General features: G+C 40.8%; 2 protein-coding genes across 6 annotated transcripts in view; one reads left to right on the top strand and one right to left on the bottom strand.

Annotated features, from left to right (window-relative positions):
• LOC138958963 (T-cell immunomodulatory protein-like) overlaps nt 1–2,412 on the bottom strand; it is a 33,959-nt gene extending 31,547 nt beyond the window's left edge. The window contains 1 exon segment of the mRNA XM_070330317.1: nt 2,176–2,412. Coding sequence (XP_070186418.1) covers nt 2,176–2,359 — 184 coding nt within the window. The 5' untranslated portion in view covers nt 2,360–2,412.
• Nucleotides 2,413–3,417: 1,005 nt separating this feature from the next.
• The window catches only part of LOC138959055 (phosphorylase b kinase regulatory subunit beta-like), a 123,702-nt gene continuing 112,638 nt past the window's right edge, over nt 3,418–14,481 (top strand). For 3 of the 5 annotated variants that reach the window (XM_070330427.1, XM_070330419.1, XM_070330412.1), the window contains exons 1-5: nt 3,418–3,837; nt 5,596–5,740; nt 9,794–9,893; nt 10,164–10,271; nt 11,043–11,081. In XM_070330427.1, the coding sequence (XP_070186528.1) occupies nt 3,684–3,837; nt 5,596–5,740; nt 9,794–9,893; nt 10,164–10,271; nt 11,043–11,081 (546 nt within the window). In that variant the 5' untranslated portion in view covers nt 3,418–3,683. The remainder of the gene's footprint in view (nt 3,838–5,595; nt 5,741–9,793; nt 9,894–10,163; nt 10,272–11,042; nt 11,082–14,481) is intronic. The other 2 variants (XM_070330417.1, XM_070330434.1) reach the window with 1 other exon arrangement.

The following is a 14,481-nucleotide window of genomic DNA, read 5'->3' as shown; positions in this document are numbered from 1 at the left end:
GCCGACGTATGGGACATTTGAATAAGTACGCTGGCGTACGTCGAATACGTTATGGGTACGTTTTGTATACGTTAAGAGGACTCTGAAGCACGCTGGCATACGTCGTAGTATGCTGACCATACGTCGAGAATTTTTGTGCATGCACAAAACTTTGCTGCGTGCTCAGCGTACTACGACGTATGCCAGCGTACTTCAGCGTCCTCTTAACGTATACAAAACGTACCCATAACGTATTCGACGTACGCCAGCGTACTTATTCAAATGTCCCATACGTCGGCATACGCAGGCTTTAAAATGGTCGTGTGACAGGGCCATAAGATTGTATAGGTCTGTACCAGGTCGCCTCTGAGTCTTCTCGATTTAAGGGTCGGGAGATTGAGTACCCGTAGTCTTTCAACATATGTCATGTTTGTCAAGGCCTTAACCAGTTTAGTCGCTCTCCTTTGCACCCTTTCAAGGGCGGCTGATTGACGCTTTAGATACGGATGCCAGATAACGTTGGCATATTCTAAATGTGGTCTAACCAATGCTTTATACAATTTTGTAAATGTGTCATTGTCAAGATAGGAAAATGTTCTTTTTATTATGCCAAGCATTTTATTCGCTTTATTTATTATGTTTTGAATATGTTTGTCAAAACTCAGGTGATTGTCAAATGTTTCACCCAAATCTTTCTCCTCCTCGCACTTCATAACTGTTTTCATTTCATCATTCACCCTCATTGAATAATCATGTCTCGGAGTATTTTTGCCCATATGCAGGACTTTACACTAAGATACGTTAAAATACAAGTTCCATTTATCTGACCATTTCTGGAGATTATGAATGTCATTTTGTATTGTTTGGTATCGCTGGGGTACATCATACAATTTGGTATCATCTGCAAAATACTTTGCAGGTACTTTGTACTGTATCCGGTAGGTCATTAAGGCCTTAAAAACAAGAGGTGTGGTTACGGTAACCCGACCTACCCTATTTTTAGGGGCCGACCCTATAACTTTTTTATTACATTTAGATCCAATGACTGACAATCGCTTGTGGGTAGATTTATTTGAGTGAGAATTATTACAATTAAGCCACAAACACCAATTGAGCCATGAATTGAGCCATTTTCGTCTCGAATTCCTCTGATCTTCTAAGTTGTTTTTTTTAAAAGGTAAGTTCAAAATTGTTCAAAAGAATATCCATAGTCGCACACTTATTTCCCTGTCAAGTAGGTTTAATTTGTATACATTAGAAAAAAAAGTTTAAAAAAAAAAGTGATTGCATACCTTCCTACCCTATTTGTTTTTGGCTATGTTACCTTAACCACACCTATTTTTATTTTTTTGGCCTAATAAAGACTGTAAACAAAACAGGAGCGAAACAAAGCAAAGCATGTGGGACGGACATCTTGCGAGGGCTGTCACGACTCAATGGTCGAAGCTCTCTTGGCATTCGAATCAAAACAAAGCATGTGGGACGGATGCCTCGCGAGAGCTGCTTAAACTCTGGAGTGTTGCTGAGAAAGGGAGATCGACCGAGATGTGAGAACCTGTGTAAGAAGATACCTCAGAATAACACTAACAGAAAGAAAGTAAAAAAAAGTAAAAGAAAGAAGCAGAGATTTTTTAATCTAGTTCTCATAAGAGCACGATCAAGTTAGCAGGTAATCTTGAACTTTAGCGTGTTAAATTCATAGCTCAGAATCCAGTGACATTCTTGACTTATTTTTGATACAAGTCCATGTAAGCAAGCCAAAGAACATTTGTTATGAAATTAATTGACAGATTGAGCTCCAAACTTAAGCATAATTAATTAATTTGGTTGTTCAATCGACGAAAATGCACCGAAAATGGCGTACGTTGTCAACCATGGGACATCATTTACACGAAAGAGTTGTCTCCCTTGTTCGCTCACACGGATAATTCCTTCTTTGACCCATGTAAATGAAATGCATTCGTACAGTTCATCGGAGTTCATTCCGTAACTTCTAAGGGATCTAAAATGACTTGTTATGATTACAAGTGCAGGTTCTACAAATTTGGAGACTTAAATGCCTCTGAATTATGAGCTATGAATTTAACACGCTAAAGTTCAAGATTACCTGTTAGCATCATCATATCTAACTGTTGACAGAAAGAAAAAGAAAACAAAGATGAGTCAGACGAAGCCAACACTGGCAACAGGTCCTACCGTCGTCCGACAGGACGAAAATATCCGTCAGTTTGTCAGCGTTGAAATCTCCAAAGGCGGCAACTACCCCATTCTTCTTGGAACCGAACACATCGTATGTTACATCTGAGAGAGATCCTTGGCATATCACCAAGGAGTAACCAGATATAACGATCACGGAAAGAGTCAAACTAGCGAACAACATTTCATTTCTACTCTGGCAACAAACCGGAAATACATTGATCAAGGGAGGCTACGCACTGAAGACATTGACATCTGCATGCCCAAAAGGTCCCAAACTTCAAGTTATATTGCACATAACATATCAAGGTGGAACATTTCACACGTACGAAAGAGCAGATCCAAAAGTTAATATGACTATAAGTTAATATGCGGCTCATTTTCCAATAAATAGTCTTCTTCTCCATTTTACCAAAAATACGAAAAGCGTGCAAGTCACGTTTTAATGTTTAATTCACAATAAAACACGATTTGACTGACCATACGGTTAATCCGTAATAGTCTATCAGTTAACAGCATATACTCTCAGACCAGCAGAAACACAAAACTTCTTTCAAAAACAGGTTTGATTGTAATTTTTGAATTTGAAAAATACCCACAAAGTCAAGTTGTGGGGAAAATATACTTGCACCTGATGCAACAAACACAAACTTTGACTGAATGAGGAAAATGATGATCAGCGGTATCATCATTTTGTAAACTAATATACTGATCTTCTTTCCTGAAACAACTTAAACATTCATATCGTTTCCCATCAATAAAAACGATTAAGATATCACTGACTCAAGAGAGTCAGTATTTGAAGAGACATTCATAATTCTTCAAACACCATTTTTGTATATATTTGCCAATCCAAAAACAAAGAGCCGGTGTAACGATCCGGATCGACTGCCAACGTTCCAAAATTCAGAATCAAAAACTAGAAAGGTAAGTCGTTGGAACGTTTGTTATTGACAAAACAATACGTTGCATCCCCAAATATATGGACCCAGCGCTATTTTAAGTGCACGGACAAACATGATAATTGACTTTCCCAACAAACGGCCGAACATTCCATCAAGCTAAGTTCTTGTTACTACTTGTTTATCTGTGCACTTAAAAGACTGTTGGGTCGATATATTTGTGACTGTAACGTATTGTTTTGTCAATAACAAACGTTCCAAAAACTTACCTTTCTCGGTTTTTTTATTCGTATTATATATATTTGGGTCAAAAGATGTTTGCCGCAAAGCAAAACTGTCAGCCTCCTTTTTGCGACAAATACTGGGGTTGTCGGCGGAGAGGCACAGAGAAGATTAAAATGTAAACAGAGTGTTTTTAAGACCGAGATGTTGTTGCAACTAGAAAAACAGACTCGGCTTCTTTGCGCGTAGCAGATGCACAACAGACTTCTGCTATAGCAGCAGGTGACATTTCAAGCAGAAGCCTGAGAAGGTCGGGCATCGGGCTGAGTGATCCAAGAGCAAGGTCTCTGGAAGTTGAACAGTGGATGTTGGAACCGCACAAAAATGGAGTGCGGAGGCGAACGAAGATGGTCGACAAGCAGCTGCAGCAGCTACCGGGACGAAATGCGCTACCTAGATGACCCCGCGTTTCCAAACAATATGACGCACACAAATACATCATTGATCGTGGAAATGTTGGATGAATACTACTTTCGATGTAAGTGTACAATGTTTGGTTGATGAAACACCATCCAGGGTTTAGATATATTGTGTATGTTTACGATGTTTGGTTGCTTTGGGACGAGGGCATCTGAATGGGAAGGTCAGTAAGGGATGTCAAGGGAGGGGCTAAAAGAGATTCTTGTAAGATTTTCAAACTAATCATATCCTGTGTAGAAAATGTTATAATATACATTATATTATATATTATATGAGTTGTTCTTCAGTACTCGTGACAGAAAGGGGGAAAAGTGGTCAAAATTCAAATCTCTAGTTTTGTTTTTGAAATATAGCTTTTCATAAAGCAGAAATACTGTACTATCTGAAGTACATGTAAGAAAAAATCACTGGTTCACATGGTTCTTACATAATCTAACTTTTAAAGCTGGTTCTTGTGTGTCTGTGTGTATGTTTGTATGATGACGATAGGACCCGAAACGGCTGCACGGACTGAGACAGGAATTGCAGAGAATGTTCTTTGCCACTCGAGTCGTGTCATAGGGTACTTTTGGAACAGTAAATTTGAAAGGATTCTTTAAAAAACGGCGAAAAACATTATACCCTGTGAGCTATCGAGGATCCTCCCCGTCTGGGCTGTCGAAACATGGTCTTGTTAAAAGACGTTTTCAAATGGTTAACGGGGAGATACACTCGAAGCACATGTAGCGAAGTTATGTTGCCAAATCATCAAAGATCAACATTTCACTACACGGATCGATGCACACAGTCGAAATAGATGTGACTTTCACACGACCGAAGACTACTTACTAGCAGACTACAAGATCTAAATATTTAGATCAGTGAGAGCAATCCGTTGAAGAACAGTTACTCCGCTTATTCGTCTTCAGTTAAGCTTATTTCCCCTGCCAGAAGTTTCCTTGCAGATCTGCAGTCGCGTCAGTAGTGAAATGAACTAGTGTCATCCGAAGATTCTTCTCAGTCAATGATCAAAGCACAGTAAGTTCTATGCTGACAAAAGTCACTTTAGGAAAACACGACCATTGACTTCATTTATGAGCCCAAAGGTACATACGTTATTGAGGTCTGTCGTTTGATGTCACAATTCATGCGTCCCACCTGTGACCTATGGAGGGCAAGATGGGGGAACGTACATGAATCATGACTGACATAGAGATAGGCTGTCTGCTGCCATTGTCACTTTGTTCATGTTAGCTCACCTGGCATATCTCTTGGGCGCCTGAAGCATGTGCCTTTGCCCGCCAGCCCTTTACATGACACTCAATAGTCGCTGCTCACGTCATGCAAACAAATTGGACAGACCTGGGTAACTGCTAGTGTATTGCTAGCTGAAACTTGGTATGACTGAATGTATAGCTGTGTGTCTTGCATCTTGGTATGACTGAATGTATAGCTGTGTGTCTTGCATCTTGAAATACATTGGAACACTCCTTTTAGGATCCCCGATTTAAGACGTCACCCTTTTTAAGAACTTGATATTTGAGATTTCTTGTTCTTAACATCTGTAAATTCACCTCCATTTTAAGAATCCCTCCTTTTTCAAAAATGTAAGACCTAGTTTTCTCAGATTTTTTGAGGTCTTAAAAGGCGGGTTTCACAGTACAAGATAAACGTGATTGACTGATCTGAAAAGATGTGTGGATCATAGACTATACTTTTTTGTTTGTGAAAATTGTTGCTGCGTGAATTGTTTGTTTGCACGGATAATTTGTAAAATACTTTGTGTGACGGAATGGTTTTTTTTACCCAGTTGACGTTTGTTTTTATTTTTGTGAAGTCAAGCGTCAAATCCTGCAGTACCAGAGCTGCACGCTCGGCCTGTTTCCCTCCATCGGCTCCAAGAGTAACCCCAGCAAAGTAGCCTATGTTCGTGACAGCATTTACTGTGCAATGGCATCATGGGCCATGGCTCAGGCCTACAGGTGGGTTGATCTTTGTGTCGCTGTCATGAATAGATCTTTGTGTCGCTGTCATGAATAGATCTTTGTGTCGCTGTCATGAATAGATCTTTGTGTCACTGTCATGAAAAGATCTTTGTGTCACAGTCATGAATAGATCTTTGTGTCGCTGTCATTGTCACAGTTTCAGTGACATGTTTGAGAAAGTAACTTTGTTGGGCGCCTTTCTCAAATTGCAACGTAATGCGCCTGTGCTGGCCATACCGCATTGCGGAAAAGTTTTGGCTGAGAGCACGAAATTCACGTGGAAACCGTGCGGGTATCGGGTGATTTCGTTCACCGTTTAGAACACGTGTTCCAAGCATGCTATAGGTGTGTTTGGTAGGCGACCAGTGATTGGTCAGGAAGATCGCTTGGTTTGGGGAAGCGATTGCTGATTGGTGAGGGAGATCACATGGTCTTTCTTTGCAGTCCTTCTTTCTTTCTTTTTCTACATGCTTTTGCAGACAGAGGTTTGGTTTGTTTCCGTGACTAAGATTTGGAGGATTCCAACGCGTTGCAAGACTGGTTTAGGTCGACCAACGGGCTTCTGGCGTCAGTGCAGAACGCAGAAGGCTTAGGACGTGGGGGATTTGGCTACATACTTTCGCTGACGAGCGGGAGCCAAATATTCAAGTGGTTTACTTGGGAGAGCTACGTTTTACGAGCTGTTGAGCTTGTTGCTGGTTGTTGCTGGACGTTTGCTACCTGGCTGCTACCTGTTTGCTGTTGAAGACGGGCTACACTGTTGCTGTCCTTTGTTCTACGGTTGCTGTTCTACGGCTGTTACTGGTGTTGCTCCAACTTTCACCCGTATGCTCCACTGCGTTTCATCGAATGGACCCTGACTACACCGAGAGTTGAGTGCACCCATGCGTAAACGCTCCCCACCTTGTCATCTTTCTAACCCTTTATGAAGAACTTTGAGTTGTGACAACGTGGAGTGTTAACGCCTGTACAGACTAAGACTTTTTACAGAGCAGCTAAGTGTTTTCTAACTTTACACGGTTCAGCGTGTTCTTATTATTTCATAAACTCTAACTGGCTTTAGTCAGTTATTATTGCTTTACGACTTGGTCGTAAAAACACTTTTGGCTTCACGAGAAGAGGGAGGTGGAGAGTTAGTGTATATAAACAGACGTCTAGAACTTATACTTTTGTTGTTTCTAACTTTTTTGTGTGACTGCGAGAGTGGATCGTGGTGTGGTTAGTCAGTTAGCAGTAATTGACCGTTTTAGGTCTTTCATTTGACCATTAAAATGTGACAGTCATGAATAGATCTTTGTGTCGCTGTCATGAATAGATGTTTTTCTCACAGTCACAAATAGATCTTTGTATCACTGTCATGAAAAGATCTTTGTGTCACAGTCATGAATAGATCTTTTTGTCACAGTCACGAATAGATCTTTGTGTCACAGTCATGAATAGATCTTTGTGTCACTGTCATGAATAGATCTTTTTGTCACAGTCACGAATAGATCTTTGTGTCACAGTCATGAATAGATCTTTGTGTCACTGTCATGAATAGATCTTTGTATCACTGTCATGAATAGATCTTTGTGTCACAGTCATGAATAGATCTTTGTGTCACTGTCATGAATAGATCTTTGTATCACTGTCATGAAAAGATCTTTTTGTCACAGTCACGAATAGATCTTTGTGTCACAGTCATGAATAGATCTTTGTGTCACTGTCATGAATAGATCTTTTTGTCACAGTCACGAATAGATCTTTGTGTCACAGTCATGAATAGATCTTTGTGTCACTGTCATGAATAGATCTTTGTCTCACTGTCATGAATAGATCTTTGCATCACAGTCATGAATAGATCTTTTTCTCACAGTTACGAATAGATCTTTTTATCACAGTCACGAATAGATCTTTGTGTCACAGTCATAAATAGATTTGTTTTCTCACAGTCACAAATAGATGTTTTTCTCACAGTCACAAATAGATCTTTTTATCACAGTCACGAATAGATCTTTGTGTCGCAGTCATAAATAGATCTTTGTGTCACTGTCATGAATAGATCTTTGTGTCATTGTCATGAATAGATCTTTTTCTCCGTCATGAATAGATCTTTCTGTCGCTGTCATGAATAGATCTTTGTCTCACTGTCATGAATAGATCTTTGTGTCACTGTCATGAATAGATCCTTTTCTCACTGTCACGAATAGATTTTTGTCTCACTGTCATGACTAGATCTTTGTGTCGCTGTCATGAATAGATCTTTGTCTCACTGTCATGAACAGATCTTTGTGTCACAGTCATGAATAGATACTTGTGTCACTGTCATGAATAGATCTTTGTGTCACAGTCATGAATAGATCTTTGTGTCACAGTCATGAATAGATATTTGTCTCACAGTCATGAATAGATACTTGTGTCACTGTCATGAATAGATACTTGTGTCACTGTCACGAATAGATCTTTGTGTCACAGTCATGAATAGATCTTTGTGTCACTGTCATGAATAGATCTTTGTGTCACTGTCATGAATAGATCTTTGTGTCACTGTCATGAATAGATCTTTGTGTCACTGTCATGAATAGATTTTTTTCTCACAGTCACGAATAGATCTTTGTGTCACAGTCATGAATAGATCTTTTTCTCACTGTCACAAATAGATCTTTGTGTCACAGTCATGAATTGATCTTTGTGTCACAGTCATGAATAGATCTTTTTCTCACAGTTACGAATAGATCTTTTTATCACAGTCACGAATAGATCTTTGTGTCGCAGTCATAAATAGATCTTTGTGTCACTGTCATGAATAGATCTTTGTGTCATTGTCATGAATAGATCTTTTTCTCCGTCATGAATAGATCTTTTTCTCCGTCATGAATAGATCTTTGTCTCACTGTCATGAATAGATCTTTGTGTCACTGTCATGAATAGATCCTTTTCTCACAGTCACGAATAGATTTTTGTCTCACTGTCATGAATAGATCTTTGTCTCATGACAACTGTCATGAATAGATCTTTGTCTCACTGTCACAAATAGATCTTTGTCTCACTGTCATGAATAGATCCTTGTCTCACTGTCATGAATATATATCTTGTCACAAATAGATCTTTGTGTCTCTGTCATGAATAGATTTTTGTGTCTCTGTCATGAATAGATCTATGTGTCACTGTCATGAATAGGTCTGTGTGTCACTGTCATGAATAGATCCTTGTCTCACTGTCATGAATATATATCTTTTTTCACTGTCACAAATAGATCTTTGTCTCACTGTCATGAATAGATCCTTGTCTCACTGTCATGAATAGATCTTTGTCTCCCTGTCATGAATAGATCTTTGTCTCCCTGTCATGAATAGATCTTTGTCTCCCTGTCATGAATAGATCTTTGTCTCCCTGTCATGAATAGATCTTTGTCTCCCTGTCATGAATAGATCTGTGTCCCCCTGTCATGAATAGATCTTTGTCTCCCTGTCATGAATATATCCTTGTCTCCCTGTCATGAATAGATCTTTGTCATAGATCTTTGTCTCCCTGTCATGAATAGATCTTTGTCTCCCTGTCATGAATAGATCTTTGTCTCCCTGTCATGAATAGATCTTTGTCTCACTGTCATGAATAGATCTTTGTCTCACTGTCATGAATAGATCTTTGTCATAGATCTTTGTCTCCCTGTCATGAATAGATCTTTGTCTCCCTGTCATGAATAGATCTTTGTCTCCCTGTCATGAATAGATCATACAGATTGTGTAGAGTGGGGGGATGGGGGTGGATGGAGATTATCGCTTCATGCTGACATGTTTTTTTCTTGCTGAAAATTCTCAGCATACTGAAAATACAAATTTCATGACATGTTTATCAGCATAATATGGGCATACATGCATGTATCCTGTCTGTGTGTGTGTGGCATTTAATCATGAACTATGCACACACTGTTTTGCTTCCCTTTTTGTGCCCATGTCTTTGTATGCAGGTTCAACCTTACAATTATGTCATGGCATGTACTATGATGTAGGTAATGATGTGTCCGATACACATGAATACATGCAGTTTGTCTTTGTGTTGTTTTATCAGGCGTATCGATGATGATCGTGGTCGCAACCATGAGTTGAGCCAGGCGTGTGTCAAGTGTATGCGCGGCATTCTCTTCTGCTGGATTCGACAAGCCGATCGAGTAAGAAACTGGACATTTAGTTTTAGAATATTTCAGAGGTTGTTGACATTGACCTCTAGGTCTTCTAATCAAAATGCTAAGTTGTAATGAGTAAGTACACACATGGCTTTGATTGTGATGTGTCTTTTTCAGGATGTCAGTGTGTCAGATTGTATTGACCTGTTTTGTGCTTTACACAGTCAGCTTTGTAAATGCCTACATTTGAAACTACATACATCTCTTGTGTTTTTAATGTTTTTAATTTCTTTTATTGCAACATTTATTTGCTAGGTTGAGGTGTTCAAGAAAAACCAGAGCCCCAAGTGTGCGCTGCACTCCGTCTTCGACATGATCACCGGGGATTCCATCTTGGAGGATGAGGAATACGACCATCTGCAGGTAAACTATACATCCAGCTCACAGGTAAACTATACATCCACATGATCCAGCTCACAGGTACATGTTATTGCCTTGAGGCGGTGGCATTCTGTACCCTTTTTATTCTCACAGATTGCAGATTCTTTCTTCTTTTTTTTTTTTAGTTCATGGGCGGAAACTCCCATGTTCACTCATGTTTCTTGTATGTGTGGGTTTTTATATGTATGGCCGTTTATCCCCCGCCATTCAGGCAGCCATATGCTGCTTTCGGGGGAAGCATGCTGGGTATTTTTGTGTTTCTGTAACCCACCGAACTCTGACATGGATGACAGGATATTTTCCGTGCGCACTTGGTCTTGTGTTTGCGTGTACCTACGAAGAGGGATAAGGCACTAACAGGTCTGCACACAAGTTGACCTGGGAGAGCGGACAAATCTTCACCCTTAACCCACAAGGTGGCCGCGGCCGGGATTTGAACTCACGACCTTCCGATTAGGAGGCCGATATTTTATCCACTCAGCCCGTCTTCAGCTTTTACTGTTTTGGTGTGCATGTTGGGTGTGATTTCTACCTGTATTTTTCCGTCTAGCATTGCTTACAGGAGACATGCAAAAGGTAGTGCAGTTCGGTGTTGGCTTGTGTTTGTTTGTTGTTGGGGTGAGATGGGAGTTGTTGGGGTGAGATGGGAGTTGTTGGGGTGTGATGGGGAGTCAGCGTGTTTCTTTATTTTACTTTTCTTTTCTTGACCTTTGCAGGTGTTTCATTGTTGGAATAATGTGAAATATATTTCAGTATTTTTGTGGTGAAGAAGTTTGGGCTGGTACTACATCAGTGAGTAGATCTTGAAGAGCGTTTGGTTTGTTCTTGTTCAGGTTGACTTCTCGCGGTGAGAGAAGCAAATACTGGAATGCTTCAGTTATGTTGACGTGTATTGAACTGCACATGATGGGTCTCTAGCCCGGTTGGTAGCCCAGCATGGGTTTAGGGACTAGAACTGTTGACACACACACACCTAGCACACTGGAAGACAAGGGTGGCCTGTTAAACTCTCACCATGGGGTTAGGGACTAGAACTGTTGACACAGACACCTAGCACACTGGAAGACAAGGGTGGCCTGTTAAACTCTCACCATGGGGTTAGGGACTAGAACTGTTGACACAGACACCTAGCACACTGGACGACAAGGGTGACCTGTTAAACTCTCACCATGGGGTTAGGGACTAGAACTGTTGACACAGACACCTAGCACACTGGACGACAAGGGTGGCCTGTTTAACTCTCACCATGGGGTTAGGGACTAGAACTGTTGACACAGACACCTAGCACACTGGAAGACAAGGGTGAAGCCTGTTTAACTCTCACAATGGGTTTAGGGACTAGAACTGTTGACACAGACACCTAGCACACTGGACGACAAGGGTGGCCTGTTCAACTCTCACAATGGGTTTAGGGACTAGAACTGTTGACACAGACACCTAGCACACTGGACGACAAGGGTGGCCTGTTCAACTCTCACAATGGGTTTAGGGACTAGAACTGTTGACACAGACACCTAGCACACTGGACGACAAGGGTGGCCTGTTAAACTCTCACCATGGGGTTAGGGACTAGAACTGTTGACACAGACACCTAGCACACTGGACGACAAGGGTGGCCTGTTCAACTCTCACAATGGGTTTAGGGACTAGAACTGTTGACACAGACACCTAGCACACTGGACGACAAGGGTGGCCTGTTCAACTCTCACAATGGGTTTAGGGACTAGAACTGTTGACACACACACCTAGCACACTGGAAGACAAGGGTGGCCTGTTAAACTTTCACCATGGGGTTAGGGACTAGAACTGTTGACACAGACACCTAGCACACTGGACGACAAGGGTGGCCTGTTAAACTCTCACCATGGGGTTAGGGACTAGAACTGTTGACACAGACACCTAGCACACTGGACGACAAGGGTGGCCTGTTAAACTCTCACCATGGGGTTAGGGACTAGAACTGTTGACACAGACACCTAGCACACTGGAAGACAAGGGTGAAGCCTGTTTAACTCTCACAATGGGTTTAGGGACTAGAACTGTTGACACAGACACCTAGCACACTGGACGACAAGGGTGGCCTGTTCAACTCTCACAATGGGTTTAGGGACTTGAACTGTTGACACAGACACCTAGCACACTGGACGACAAGGGTGGCCTGTTCAACTCTCACAATGGGTTTAGGGACTAGAACTGTTGACACAGACACCTAGCACACTGGACGACAAGGGTGGCCTGTTTAACTCTCACCATGGGGTTAGGGACTAGAACTGTTGACACAGACACCTAGCACACTGGACGACAAGGGTGGCCTGTTTAACTCTCACCATGGGGTTAGGGACTAGAACTGTTGACACAGACACCTAGCACACTGGACGACAAGGGTGGCCTGTTTAACTCTCACCATGGGGTTAGGGACTAGGGTTAGTGATGACTCGGGATACAGAACTTAGAAGAAGTGATGACTCAGGATACAGATCTTAGAAGAAGTGATGACTCAGGATACAGAACTTAGAAGAAGTGATGACTCGGGATACAGATCTTAGAAGTGATGACTCAGGATACAGAACTTAGAAGTGATGACTCAGGATACAGATCTTAGAAGTGCATGATGACTCAGGATACAGATCTTAGAAGTGCATGATGACTCAGGATACAGAACTTAGAAGAAGTGATGACTCAGGATACAGATCTTAGAAGTGATGACTCAGGATACAGATCTTAGAAGTGATGACTCAGGATACAGAACTTGGAAGAAGTGATGACTCAGGATACAGATCTTAGAAGTGATGACTCAGGATACAGAACTTGGAAGAAGTGATGACTCAGGATACAGAACTTAGAAGAAGTGATGACTCAGGATACAGAACTTAGAAGAAGTGATGACTCAGGATACAGAACTTAGAAGAAGTGATGACTCAGGATACAGAACTTAGAAGAAGTGATGACTCAGGATACAGAACTTAGAAGTGATGACTCAGGATACAGATCTTAGAAGTAATGACTCAGGATACAGAACTTAGAAGAAGTGATGACTCAGGATACAGAACTTAGAAGTGATGACTCAGGATACAGAACTTTGAAGAAGTGATGACTCAGGATACAGAACTTAGAAGAAGTGATGACTCAGGATACAGAACTTAGAAGAAGTGATGACTCAGGATACAGAACTTAGAAGAAGTGATGACTCAGGATACAGAACTTAGAAGAAGTGATGACTCAGGATACAGATCTTAGAAGTGATGACTCAGGATACAGAACTTAGAAGAAGTGATGACTCAGGATGCAGAACTTAGAAGTGATGACTCAGGATACAGAACTTAGAAGAAGTGATGACTCAGGATACAGAACTTAGAAGTGATGACTCAGGATACAGATCTTAGAAGAAGACTATGGTAGCAAGAATATGACTTGTTGTGATACAAACTTGCTTGTAGGACGTCCGATGTTCCCTTCACTTTGGGTTTGCATTCTTGTTGTGATTGTTGTTGTTGACAAGGTTCTGAAAGTGATGAGTGAGACTGGAGTTAAACAAGGAAAGAAGAAGAACATCAAATAATCCTTGCTTGTTCTCTCAAAAGAAATTGTAATATATGTGAGTTTTAATCATCACTGTTTATATTTACTTTTCATGATGACTTTGGTTGTTGTTAATGTTGATGCATCTGCAATGTTCAGTTTGTGTATTCTGGTTGTTTTTAGTCTCCTTCTGACCGTCGTTTTGGTATGGAGTTTTTGTCTCTAATAAACTTAACTTGCAAATATTCTGCATCAGAAAATAATGATCTAAACCCAGCACAAGCTCCTGATGGTGAGATGAATATTGCATCTAGTTTATCACGGAGACACATTTTCAGTGAGATGAATATTGCATCTAGCTTATCACGGAGACACATTTTGAGTGAGATGAATATTGCATCTACCTTATCAATATCATGGAGACACATTTTCATTGAGATGAATATTGCATCTAGCTTATCACGGAGACACATTTTCATTGAGATGAATATTGCATCTAGCTTATCACGGAGACACATTTTGAGTGAGATGAATATTGCATCTACCTTATCAATATCATGGAGACACATTTTCATTGAGATGAATATTGCATCTAGCTTATCACGGAGACACATTTTCAGTGAGATGAATATTGCATCTAGCTTATCACGGAGACACATTTTCATTGAGATGA

This window comes from Littorina saxatilis, linkage group LG1 (assembly GCF_037325665.1).
Source record: "Littorina saxatilis isolate snail1 linkage group LG1, US_GU_Lsax_2.0, whole genome shotgun sequence".
Taxonomy (NCBI): Eukaryota; Metazoa; Mollusca; class Gastropoda; order Littorinimorpha; family Littorinidae; genus Littorina; species Littorina saxatilis.
This window is presented reverse-complemented; position numbering and strand designations above follow the sequence as displayed.